General features: G+C 43.4%; 1 protein-coding gene and 1 pseudogene across 1 annotated transcript in view; both read left to right on the top strand.

Moving 5' to 3' along the window:
* The window catches only part of TMEM52 (transmembrane protein 52), a 68,652-nt gene that overhangs the window by 5,629 nt on the left and 48,666 nt on the right, over nucleotides 1-14,357 (top strand). Inside the window, exon 2 of the mRNA XM_085897835.1 lies at nucleotides 12,383-12,734. Within this exon, the coding sequence (XP_085753961.1) occupies nucleotides 12,621-12,734 (114 nt within the window). The 5' untranslated portion in view covers nucleotides 12,383-12,620. The remainder of the gene's footprint in view (nucleotides 1-12,382; nucleotides 12,735-14,357) is intronic.
* Nucleotides 7,314-9,543, top strand: LOC147018298 (uncharacterized; annotated as a pseudogene).

Raw genomic sequence — 14,357 nt, 5'->3', positions numbered from 1 at the left:
AGAGGATGTCTAAAGTCTCCGCAAAGATGACTGCATCATCTGCAAAGTCAAGGTCCGAGATCTTGACATTCCCAAATGACGCACCGCAACTTGATCTCTCCGACATCCTCCCTAGAATCCAGTCCATACAAGTGCTGAAAAGTGTGGGGGCAAGTACACATCCCTGACGAACTCCAGTAACAACTGGAAATAAGTCAGAGATGGTACCACCACACTTCACAGCACTCTCAGTACCAGAGTAGAGTTCAGACATCAGATCGATCAGTTTTGGTGGCACCCCGCGAAGACCAAGAATCCTCCAGAGGACATCCCGATTCACTGAATCGAACGCTTTACAGAGATCAACATAGGCTGCAAGCAGCCCCTGCCGAAACTCTCGTCTGCGTTCGGTGAGGACACGAAGTGCAAGGATACGGTCAATCGTTGACCTCTTTGGTGTAAAGCCTGACTGCTCTGGACGCTGGTGCTCAAGCAGATGGAGGCGAACCCTATCGAGAATTATCCGAGCAAAGACCTTGCCCGGCACTGAGAGCAGCGTCACCCCTCGGTAGTTGTTGCAGTCTTGGCGATCACCCTTCCCTTTCCAGAGAGGGACAACAAGGCCCCTCTTCCAGTCAGTTGGGATGATGCCTGTGTTCCAGGCAGAGCACAAAACTGCATGCAACGACACGAGTGCAGCATTTCCACCAGCCTTGAGAAGTTCGGCATGGATGCCACAGATCCCTGGAGCTTTGCCCCGTTTCAACTGGTTCACCGCAGCCCGTGTTTCCACAAGCGTAGGTGGACCACAGTTGATTCGAGGGTCAGCAACAGGGATTGTAACACCCTTGACGTCCAACTCGACAGTTGGGGGATCAGCCTGGTACAACCGCTCAAAGTAACCGGCCCAGCGGGCCTTCACTTCAGACTCCTCTGTCAAGAGCCTACCACTCTCTGCTCTAACTGCAGTGCTCCGAGGGATGGGCTTGGATGAACGTAATGCGCGAATTCCCCTGTAAGCGGGACGAGAATCACCTGTCCACAGGTGATGCTCTACCCCCTCACAGATTCCTCGCACATAGGCCTCCTTGTCCACCCTCAGTGCACGTACAGTTTTATGCCTCAGCTCCCTGAACAGCTCAGCTCTGCCATTCAGCCTGGCCCTGCGACTCTGGTCAATGGTATCCAGTGTCCCTTGAGAGACAAAATTCTTCTTTGCCCTGCGGTGAGCTCCAAGGCATCCACCGGCAACATCAAGGACGGTGGTCTTGAAGGCGCTCCACAACTCTTCAGGACCCCCAAAGCACCCAGACCCCCCAAGTGTCCACTCAGCCTGTTCGCAAACTCCTCAGCTACTCTCTCATCCCTGAGCTTGGCAACATCCAGCCTCGGCTGGGATGGTACCATTCTCCAGGATTTAAGGTGCAGCTTTAGAGTTGCTACAACAAGCCTGTGGTCAGTATTGAGGAACTGAGCACTCCGGTAGACCCTGCAGTTCTGGATCATCCTCCAACGACCGTCAATGAGGACATGGTCAATCTCCTTTGCCACACCGCCAGCGTTGGAATACCAAGTCCAGCGATGAGCTTGTGGGCGCTGAAACCATGAACCAGCCACCCTAAGTCCATGACTTCTTGCAAAGTCAAGGAACTTAGTGCCATTCTGGTTCATAGTTCCTGACCCATGGGGACCAACACACACCTCATAACCGTCCCTATCAGTTCCAGTCGATGCATTGAAATCCCCCAAGACTCGAAGTGTATCTCGTCTGGGGCACTGATCAACCACAGACTCGAGTGTGTCGTAGAATGCATCCTTCTCGGTGAGATCACTCGCCTCAGTCGGAGCATAAACAGAGACCAGGGAAATGACACCTAAGGAGTGACGAATCCTTAATCTCATAATACGCTCGTTGACCGGTGTTACCTCAATTATCATTGGGGTCAGCTTATTGGACACAGCTACAGCAACTCCTTGGGTATGGTAACCATCAGAGCGACCAGACCAATAGTAGGTGTAACCACCCACCATTATCTCGCCGCAATCCGGTCTCCGAACCTCAGAGAGAGCTGCAATCCCGATGTCCAAACGCTTGAGCTCAGATGATAACAGAGACAGGTGATCATCCTCTCTTAGGGATAGGACATTCCAGGCACCCACCCGAAGGGACCGCCTCAGGTTAACCCAAGGAGACCGCCATCTGGTGGACGACACCAGATGAAGTGAAACGATTACAAACCCAGTCGTGCTGCTCCATTGATGTTCTTTATTTGACTCTTATTACGGAAGTATCATGGTCACGGGGCGGTCCCAATAAATATAACCTTATTGCCACTTCCATGGCTGGCATACACTGATCAGAGAGGTTGTGATGGATTTCGCACACGACATGCTTTTCATGACAGGAATTCCTCACCTTGCCCTGCCCACTGACAAGAGGTGTATACACATACAATATTACTCTGACTATCCTGTCTATAAATTACATACACTGCCTCCTCAGCATCACTTGTAACTGTGTTTTTCCTCTCTGGGCCATTCATAACATCTGGATGCAAATATGAAATCGGCAAAGCCAAAAACGAACGAAGAACCGGAGAAAACTAAATAACTGAAAAATATGTACAGATATCCAAACACGGTGGAGTTGAGAGTTAGATCATGTTATTCATCACTATACTGTATGTACAACAACTTGAACAAACCTCAAGAACCACCACTTGATTTACACTGAAGTTATTCATTTGAATTTGGCTCCACGGTACTGTGTCATCATGCGGTATTCAAAGAAGCAGACGATCACCCATCATTAACCTTGTTAGTTTCCGGTATCGCCTCCATTGTGCGTTAAATGCAAACTAATTTTTATCTTTGGTTTGTTATCCTCGTTTTCTTTATTGGTTTGTCGTCCACAAAATATATCAGTAAATGAAAATAAATTTTTCCTTTTAATTTGGCAAATTGATGACCCACAATGCAATATGAACAAATATTGTGGCTTCAAATGTGGTGACTTATTTTTTTTGAATGTTATATTTTGAACATGAATTGGAAAACAAACCTGCAGTTTAGCAGTACCTTGGCTCTGAAATTGGCTTGATCATGCATGCGGAGGGAGGAGTGAGATAAGTTTTTTTTTTTTTCTCGGCCTGCCTGTCTGCTCGTTAAACAAAATTGAAAATCCTTCCTAACAGGAAAGTCACTGCTTTTAGCAACGTCAAAAAGGACACAAACAGGTAAGAAGAAGTAATGCAACGTGTTAAAGTAGTGTAAAAGACGCTGCATCAACGGCGATAAACTTCTCCCCCCAATTTTTTTTTCTGCAACCTTTAAAATCTTTGTTTTATTTAATTTGAATTATATACTTGAACACTGGAGAACACAAATCGCCTTGTTGTCACTTTGAAAAACTTTTTGTTTAACAGTACTGACGGACCCCACTATTCGCGGGGAATAAGTTCCTGAAAAATGCCGCGAATGTTGAAGTATGTTCACTTTATGACCTGCGAATACATGGGGTCCGTGAATAGCCGGGTCCGAGAGTACTTGGAAAAAAAAAATAAAAACTTCCGGCATTTTACACAATTTTAACCAATCAAATTTGCTGCTTGCAGACTCCGCCCATGTTAAAGACCGTGGGCTGCCTCGTTTTATCTCCCAGTCTCGTGGTACCCATCTTAGAACAACACGATTATCTCTGAGCATGTTCTTTGGAATGAGAAAAAGACGAACTCACTTGTCATGTTGAGATGTTGGTGCAAATATGCGTAAAATTGTTTTTTATTGGCAGCACTGCAAGAAGCAGCACCTCTCTTCTTCTGGAGGAAATGACGAAAACCGGGGCGTGTCGAGAAAACTGTTATCAGATCATAAAAGTGAAAATATCGTCTTGGAACCTCAAAATCATCGTATTTTGAAAAATATTATTGTACATTGTCAATTTTTTTTCATAATGAACCTAATAACATTTTACTGAGCAAATAATCAATTAAGGTTAACCATAACGATGATTTTGTTATGTCATGAGACTCATGTAAGTTCATGCAAATCAATCGCACTCTATCCACTTGCTACATTACGCCTACGACAATCTGTGAGACGTGAAATTCAAGATCAAGTACTTTTGTGACTTGCTAAAAATGGAATGTCTGCTACATGTTGGTGAGGTTAACTCTTCAAAGAATATCACAATTTAGTGAAACCAGCTGGACTAGAGTCGAGGAATGTGTTCAGAAGTGGCATTTTTTTTATGTGGGGAGAACAGAAAACTTGTTGAGCGACATTATGATCCTTTCTGGTTAAATTAGATTCAAAATTGGGGTACCATAGACGGTCATACATGCTTCACTAACAAAACTACTTTGGAGAGGACATCAGTGCGTTGCGAACGTGCAGTAAGTTCGGCCATTGCATGTACGAGTGGCGTCACCGACAGCAGTGTAATTGATGATGATGGTTCTTTTAAAGTGTCAGCTGAGACAGCTGGTGGAGAAGAGGTTGGAGGTGCAAGGTGAGATGGCATTGGGATTTGTGGACCTGGAGAAGGTCTGCGACACTGTCCCGAAAGAGATGGTGATGGCGACTCTGAGATGAATGGGAGTGTCGGAAGCAGAAGTTAGGTTGGTGGAAAGGATGCACAAGGGAACGAAGGGAAGAGTTCTATTTCTTCCAAAGGAAAGGAGCACTCCTTTTTTGCTACAAATCTAAAGTTCAGGGATGATCTGCAACACAAATAATGCACACACATGCAGACAAAAACATGACAATTGAGAAAGCATTATAGTCCGGCAGACAAAGTGGGATTTCTTGTCTGATCTTGCAATAAAGGGGTCATTCCATGTCAAATCATCAAAGAATCTGCCGTCATCTCTCAGATTTTTGTAAAACTTTGGCAACCAATTGGGACCCATGAAAAACGGCAAGAACTCATATATTTTTGCTAACAGCCTCTTAATTAGTGAGATGCAGACTAACGAACTTTGGACTAATTATCACGACGTCGCGAATTCAAATGGCCATATCTCTAAAAGTATAACACCTAGAGAGCTGGTTTTGGTGTCATTTTATAGGTATTTTCATGCCCTATGAATTTGTCTGGGCAACATTTTCCTACCTCCAACCACAAAAAAGTTATCACAAAATATAAACTTCAATCGTGAATCCCCAAAAAATGTATCCTTCAAATTTCCTCAAATTCATCCCAGAGGTACCTTATGATGTCAAGAAGCTTCACATAAGTTTTGTGATGGGCACTCCAATAGTTTCTGAGATATGAGCAATAATGTACATGTACGTATGGCATATAGGTTCGAAAATCAGCATTTGTAATGTATTATACAATCATTCTAACCTAGCCATGACAGGGAACACAGGGAACAACCATCAATTGCTTTAAAGTATCATATACTTTCATTTTCAACTGGGCCTGAGGGGAAGAAACAAGTGCTGCTGTTACTGCATTGAAGAGGAAATTGAAAGCCTAAGTCAGGTTAGTGAACACTGTGTACTTGAACTCACTTATTGATTGTATAATACATTACAAATGCTGATTTTCGAACCTATATGCCATACGTACATGTACATTGTTGCTCAAATCACAGAAACTATTGGAGTGCCCATCACAAAATTTATGTGGAAGCTTCTTGACATCATAAGGTACCTCTGGGATGAATGTGAGGAAATTTGAAGGATACATTTTTTGGGGATTCACGATTGAAGTTTATATTTTGTGATAACTTTTTTGTGGTTGGAGGTAGGAAAATGTTGCCCAGACAAATTCATAGGGCATGAAAATACCTTTAAAATGACACCAAAACCAGCTCTCTAGGTGTTATACTTTTAGAGATATGGCCATTTGAATTTGCGACGTCGTGCTAATTAGTCCAAAGTTCGTTAGTCTGTATCTCACTAATTAAGAGGCTGTTAGCAAAAATATTTGAGTTCTTGCCGTTTTTCATGGGTCCCAATTGGTTCCCAAAGTTTTACAAAAATCTGAGAGATGACGGCAGATTCTTTGATGATTTGACATGGAATGACCCAAAGTTCCCATAATGGGTTTTTCTAGATTTTGTATCTTCAGACCATTTAGAATCTGAAGCTTGAGGATGTGAAGCTGGCATCCTTAAGCATTTTGTGGAAATAGCTGATTTATATGGTAACTGTTCCCCTCTGTTTGCATGTAAATGAGAAAAACCAAAATCTGCATATTTCATCAACTAAAACTGATATCAGATTCGGGTCCAGATCCTCAACAAAATTGAATCGAAACGTCCTTGCCATACACCCAACATGTCCACCAAGTTTCGTCCAAATCCATCCATAACTGTTTGAGATATTCTACTCACAAACAAACAGGGATGAAAACATAACCTCCATCTACCTTCGGTGGTGGAGGTAATAAGGTGTCCTTGTCTATGCTTTCTGACACAAGGAATCCATTGGATATTACAATGATGATTAAAGGTCAATTTCATACCAAGGTCAAACAAATGAAATACAACGTTTTAATGAAATTTGAACAAAATTAAGATACATTCCCAAGGTTTATACATGTATACACAGTAAATCGAACTTACATGTATTTGATTTGGTACTTTAATGACTGTAGAACCCAAAGAACCCTTTTTAGGTCATTTCCAATGACCTAATAATATTGGTGAGAGAAAGGGTAATATGGGTCCATCCGTCTGTTCACAAGGAAGTTGAAGCGGGAGATCTGGTCATTAGTGATCGTGATAGAGGTCGATGAGACGTACACGATGGTTTGACTTTCAAGGTCACCGGAGGTCAAGGTCAAGGTCACGAGGCCTTTGAAGTTGCGAAAATGACGATTTTCAAATTCTATCTCCTCCGCCATTTCTCAAGCGATCTTGAATTTGATTGTAGCAAATGAATCTATGGGACAATATCTAAATTTTGGTCAGGCCGGATTTTCGATATTCTCTTTTGTTTTCGTGTCACGTGACTTCAAAGTTGGCAAAAAAGGCGAAAATGACGATTTTGAAAATCTATCTCTTACATTTCTCAAGCAATCTTGAATTTGATTGTGGCATATGAATCTATGGGACAATATCTAAATTTGGTCAGGCCGGATTTTCGAATTTCGCTTTCGTTTTCGCGTCACGTGACTTCAAAGTTTGCAAAAACTGCCCTACCTTCAGGAGGCTATATATTTTCTCGCAGAAGTGACTGTCACTCCCGCACGGGTGTATTTGTTCTATTTATTTTCAGCAACAAACTGCAATGTTGGACTCGAGACCTCAATATGACATAGTCAAGGATAGTTAAGGATGTGATCAGTAAGTAATGCCCTTCACGTTGTTAAATGTTGGCTTTCGATATTTTCATAAAACAAGTATGGAGTGTGTATTCAATAAAGTTGGTGGCTGCAGTAATCCCGGTCAGCCAATATCAGTTTGCATGCAACGATGGATACCAGGTATCATCGATGCAAGCAAACTTACGGATGATGGTTGGCATGTGAACATTGACAGGAAGGAGTCGATGATCCCAGTTTCAGGTGCACCATTACAAAAACTGTCTCTCTATACACTTCAAAGTCACAACTGAAGACGTGCCAAAAATCGGAAGCTCACTCCAATTCCCCACTACCTCAAGGAAAAGGTCAATGTCGCTGTGACCTTCACCAATGATTTCTAGAGACTGCTTGTTTTGTGGAGAGCCATGTGAACCAGATAAGAAGAATCTGAATTGATGAATGCGAATAGTATTAGGTAGAAGTGCTGATTGTGGCCATCATAAACCATTCAAAACAGCAATACCGGACAATTGTCATGAGTGCGGAGATCAACAGGGTAATGAAGTTTTAGTGAGTGCGAGGAGCTGTCAGTCACCTGCATGGAGCAGATGTACCACCATGGCTGCTTGCATACAGCATAGATGTACCACGATGACTGCTCGCATACATCACAGATGCACCACCATGACTGCTCGCATACAGCATAGATGTACCACCATGACTGCTCGCATACAGCATAGATGTACCACGATGACTGCTCGCATACATCACAGATGCACCACCATGATTGCTCGCATACAGCATAGAGGTACCATCATGACTGCTCGCATACAGCATAGATGTACCACGATGACTGCTCGCATACATCACAGATGCACCACCATGACTGCTCGCATACAGCATAGATGTACCACCATGACTGCTGGCATACATCACAGATGTACTACGATGACTGCTCGCATACATCACAGATGTACCACCATGACTGCTCGCATACATCACAGATGCACCACCATGACTGCTCGTATAAATCACAGATTTACCACCATGACTGCTCGCATACATCACAGATGTACCACCATGACTGCTCGCATACAGCATAGATGTACCACGATGACTGCTCGCATACAGCATAGATGTACCACGATGACTGCTCGCATACAGCATAGATGTACCACCATGACTGCTCGCATACATCACAGATGTACCACCATGACTGCCCGCATACATCACAGATGTACCACCATGACTGCCCGCATACAGCACAGATGTACCACCATGACTGCTCGCATACATCACAGATGTACCACCATGACTGCTCGCATACATCACAGATGTACCACCATGACTGCTCGCATACATCACAGATGTACCACGATGACTGCTCGCATGCAGCACAGATGTACCACCATGACTCCTCGCATACATCACAGATTTACCACCATGACTGCTCGCATACATCACAGATGTACCACCATGACTGCTCGCATGCAGCACAGATGTACCACCATGACTGTACGACCAATTTTATGGCACCCAAATCGGTACAGCTTGCTACTGAAGGTCACGCACTAGTTACGAAAGATCCACCGGATGACAAAATGGTTTCTGACATATTGTCGGTGCTGATAGATCACAGATAATAAATTCTTCAGAAATATTCAAACGATACCAAAGTTTTGGAGATGTTATCACGTCAACAAGAATGGTACTGACTACAGTGTAAACACATTTCACAGATGATCTCATTTTTATAGGAACAGGCATTGCAAGTATACTTGTATTTTGTGATTGCAATGCCAAGGATGTGTTCAACATAGTTCCTGATGATGACTTGGAACAAGCTATGAAAAAAGTGGTGAAGGATGTGAAAAGCAACTCTAAGATAATGCCTTCCGATAAAGATGTTTACCAGTGTTGAATGAACACTGATTTGGCAGAAGAATACATGAGTCAAACCAAGATGGATAATCTCGGTAAGTTTTTACCAAACCCAACTCAGAATCTTCTGAGTTCCGATGATTCGTAACATGATCACAAGTGTGCTCAGCAAAAGCCTGACTCCACTGCAAATAACAATGGGTGTACTGATAAGGAAAAATAACAAATTCAACAGTTACAAAAGTTTGGTGTTGTGTGCTCATATGAAGTGTGGAGGTTTTGCCAATCTGCAGCCACTGCATCATAACAAGTTGCAACAAGAGGACTTCTCCTTACATCACAAGAAGGATCAGGCCTTGTACAAGTTGTTGTGGACATCTTTGATTGGAACATTTCTCATCAGAATGGGTTGCAATTGACCGATGCACTTGTCATGCTTCTGACAAAGGTGTGACAAGGGAAATGAAACTGCTGCCAGAAACAATAGGACACATCAGGAAAGACAAAATGACTGTACAAGTGGTGACTATGTCCCAATAAGACTTATGATGGGCCAGAAGACTGATGTTGGCTTAGTGGTTCGGGTGGCTGGCTTGGGATCTTAGGGTCCTGAGTTCAAGCCTCTTTTGTCGCTGAATTAACACGAGGTGGGGTTGACTCAGCCTGTCATCCTTCCGAGGTCGGCGAAATGAGTATTGGGGTTGGGCACAGCATCAGCGGCATCGTTGCACCCCAACAAAATGATAGCTACCCAGCAGCCAAGCTGCCATACGGGTCACAGGGTCACAGGGTAAGACCCGCAACCACATGCATCTCCGAAACCTTTGATCGATATGGAATGGAGCCATCTGATCCAGACACTATAACAACTATGCTGGAGGCAGGCAAGTTTGTGAAGTTGGTTGGACAAAACACCATGGTGTTGAAACGCGACCAGCAACTTTACAAAATCGCAGTGAACGTTGCACGGGCATACCCAGACTTCCTCTGGACTTCTTCTTTGTTCATATGTGGCACAAGGCTGCAGGGTAGCATCATTGGCTGTGCTGCTAATGCAGTGCCCTCTGCGGCTTACGGCAAGAATTTGGAAGTTGTTCATGGTGCTGGCGATGGCTCGCCTACTCTTCATGAAGGACACCATGGGATCTGTAGCGTCCAACTAATTCTAACAGACGGGATTCCAGTTTAACATACATCCGAGGGATGGCACACACATTGATGAATCACCCTGCCTGTGAAACACCAGGATGACCGTTTTCCTTTGGCCTGACGTTGAACTGTTTGGTGACGGTTTAACTCTCCTTTTTATCCAACTTTATAGAAATCTGGCTCAGGATTCAGTTATCACAGAACGTCTTGAAACTTTCTCTGACCAGTACTTTGTCGACATGATGCTAACTTTAAAATTTTAAACTAATTAACAAACAAAAAAGTTTTTAGACTGATGTAAGATTCAGGGAGGAAGGAGCTCGTGCAAGTTGTTACGCACGACAGACATTGGCAGATAATGCTCCTTATCTTTACATGAATTACAAAGCTGTTCATAGACAATGGACAATATTTATGCTATATGGGATTTGGTTCTGGGTTCCCCCCCAGCATGCCGAGCCATCAGATGGGAATTTGCGAACAGGCCAACCAAAAACCACCCTTGTATTTAAATATTCACTTTCGTCAGCTATCTTTGCACACTATAGTTATGCTGATAATGTCTGGCTGCAAGATATCCGCATATACCTCATGCCGACTAAGACCCTAATTAGTCTCACCCCAAAGGAGAAGTGAGGCTATTGTGTGTGTGTGTGTGTGTGTGTGTGTGTGTGTGTGTGTGTGTGTGTGTGTGTGTGTGTGTGTGTGTGTGTGTGTGTGTGTGTGTGTGTGTGTATGTGTGTGTGTGTCCACGTCTATATATTTTCGCTTTAAAATTGATTTTCTCTGCAACCGCTTGTCCAATCGATGCAAACCTTTAAACATAGGAAGGACTTCCCATGGAGAATGTTTTGTTCATTACTCTGATGTCATAGGTCACACGGTATGGCAGTCATATAGAGTAAAGAAAATTTGGACATCTTTTTCCCCGAAACTGCTGAATGAATTTTTTTTTAACTTTGCATACATCATCAACTCTCCATGGGGTATATCGTGTGATAACGATGATGTCATCGGTGAAGTAGTATTCCAGCCAGGTTGAATCGAAATCCTTATCTGAAAAATCTGAAGCGTCACATGTCTGATCTACGACCGGATGTGAATGAAGAATTAATTTATGACGTCATCGGTCGCGATTGAAAATAAAAACGTTTAAAAAAAAAAAAACTTCTTCTCCAGAACTGCTTAACAGATGATGTGAAACTTCATACGTATGATCGACTAGCGATGGAGAATATAGTTTGAAATTGTGTTTCATAGTCACCTTAATTGACGCAATTTAGTTTGAATGTGCACAAAAGTGCTTGTTATAAATATCCGAAGAATCAATCAATAAAGCTATAGATAATGGCAAAAGGTAAGTGACATCATAGGGTTCATGGGTGATACGGGTACATGGATCATAATAGCAGCGTGCTCAGTTAACGATGGTGGTTTTTTTTTGTTCAGAATGAGTGAGTGAGGCACGATTGTGCTCTGCTGAGTGGTGTTCTAGTTAACTCAGCAATTCTGTGGCATTCCTCCTTTTGAACACCACCTCTCCAGGCATCGGTTGTCAACAATAGACTGGAGCTGTAGAACAATAGACTGGAGCTGTAGAACAATAGACTGGAGCTATGTGCTCATTACATCCCTTTGTAGTTTAGATAGATTAAGCGTTATATATGTACACACTGTATTTTCACATCAAAACGCACCTTGATCATGTGTTTTACACTAACGTGTAATATACTATAATGTAATATACTTGCACTATCCCCCCCTTGACCCCTTCACCTTCTCCCTCCCCTTTCACATTCCCCCCCTTGCAGTTATTTTCGCCAGTTATGCGAACACGAGGCTTAAATAACGAGTACTGCGCATTAAGGGCGTCTCCATTCGGCATGGACGTCACTGCAATTTGTTATTCTGGTTTATGCAATTGGCTCGACAATGCTGAAAGTCATGACGTCATTTTGCATTTTGAGTCACAAAAGGATGAACTTTTCCGCCTTACCGGTGGGAGTTAAAGGGTCGAGATTGCTGTTGTTCTGCACGGTTCTTGTTGCTGTGATTCTAAACTCTGGTCAAACGAAAGTTTTTGTTTTGCCTTTTTTTTTTCCCCCTGTCGGACAGTCGGAGTGATGCAATTCCTACTTGGAGAGTTTTAGTTCGAGCGAGTGTTTTCACAACCTTCCAAACTGCACACCGAGCCGTTTGCGACACACGAGGGGTGGAAGGGCTGTGTCGGGTTGATATAAATCCCACTGGGGAGAGTGGGAACCCCGCACGCAGAACCGGACCGACGCACTTCGACTCAAGTCTCATCAACACCAACGGACTCATCTTTCGCAGTACGGTGCTGTGTATTTACATGGTGAGCTTTTATTTAATCCAGCTGGTTCTCTCTCGAATCCGACTGTGCAGAGAAGTGCAGCTGCACGAAACCCATGTAACCTCTGAGATCCACCTGCTTCTCGCACCGCAGGTGAGAGCTGTTCGCAATACAGGTTTGTTCTGCTCTGATAACCCATCGCGTAAAACCACAGTGGCCAAGGTGTTTCTTTCAAACTGTGATTTGGAGCTTGTTCCAATTCATTCTAGTTTTGAATGTGAAATTTATTTTGAAAGACAACTCCAATATATAATGAATCCTTCTGTTCTTCTAGCCAAAGAAAGCTGCCAAAAGGTACAAATGGTAAGCCCTTTACTGATTCAAATCTTACCTGGGTTCCTCTCCATCTGATAACATTGACAAGTCGCACATACCGTACAGTACATGACAATCCCAACTGTTACACATCCCCATCAGCCGCCAGACTGGTTTCATCACTTATTGGCGAATCATCAGTGGCAGCATAGACAGAAACCGAAGCTCCCAAACATGTACCATGTGCAATGCCAATTGCAGTTGACATATAAATATCAACACCCAATTACATCTCTCTTCCATAATTGGAGGGAACGAGCAATTAGCCTCACCAAATCAATATTATTCCCAGATGGCTAGGATCATCGTATAATTTATTGCCCCCTGCCAAGGTATATATACTTCATCAATTAATTTAAAAAAATATATATATATATACATATATATTTTTTTTTATATATATATATATATATATATACATATATATTTTTTTTTATATATATATATATATATATATATATATATATAAAACCATTTCTTTCATGCAAGCTTCTGGGTCTCACGATCTGCCATGATCTTTCCTGGGAAAGCCACGTTTCCAACCTGGCCTCCAAAGCCAGTCGCCGACTGAGAATCCTCCGTCGTGCAAAGTCCTTCCTTGGCTCACCTGAGCTCCTGACCACAACATACAAAGCTTTCTTCCACAGCCTGATGAAGTACTGCTCTCTCCTCTGGGCTGGTGCTCCTGCCTAACCTTTCTCGGCTTCACCCTGTGGAAACCGAGGCATTTCGCATCATTGGCATCTCCCGCGATGAGGCTGAGTCTTTGGGCCTCTCACTCTCTCATCACAGGCAGGTCGGTGGTCTTTCTGTCTTCTCCTGTCTCCTCTCCAGTCTCGCCACCCCTGCTCTGTCTGCGATTATGTCCCGATCATATTGCCGCAGGGCGCACAACGTCTGCCAAAAACCCACTTCTGGTAAAACTACCAAAATCACGAATCACTGCTCACCTTCACTCTTACATTCTTCTTTTTTCCCGCCTTTGGAATAAACTTCCACACTCTCTTCAATCCCATTCTTCCCTCCAGGCCTTCAAAACAGCTGTTCACCACCACCTCTTATCACCCCCCATCCAAAACCTTGATCTTTTTCTACCCCCATTAATTCACCCCAAACCCACCTCCTTCAAATTCCCTGCTTTCCTTCCTGAAAGTCCCTGTAGTGTCCATCTTGTATACACCGTGTTCCCCGCCCCATCCCTCTCCCTCCCACAGATCTCCATTTTCTCTGTTCCCCACTGTTTTGTTTTTCCCTCTCCTGCCCCTCTTGTCTCATGCCCCCATTGATGTGCGTTGTGTGTTGGCTCTCATATGAGCCTTGACAATGCATACAAAAACAGACTAAAACCCCCAAGGGGTTATTTTCCACAAGTGTGTGTGTGTGTTTGTATGTGTGTGTGTG

This window comes from Eptatretus burgeri, chromosome 10 (assembly GCF_056783735.1).
Source record: "Eptatretus burgeri isolate ZD-2024b chromosome 10, Ebu_testis_v1, whole genome shotgun sequence".
Lineage (NCBI taxonomy): Eukaryota > Metazoa > Chordata > Myxini > Myxiniformes > Myxinidae > Eptatretus > Eptatretus burgeri.
Note: the sequence above shows the minus strand (reverse complement) of the source record. Positions and strands in the feature narration are given on the sequence as shown.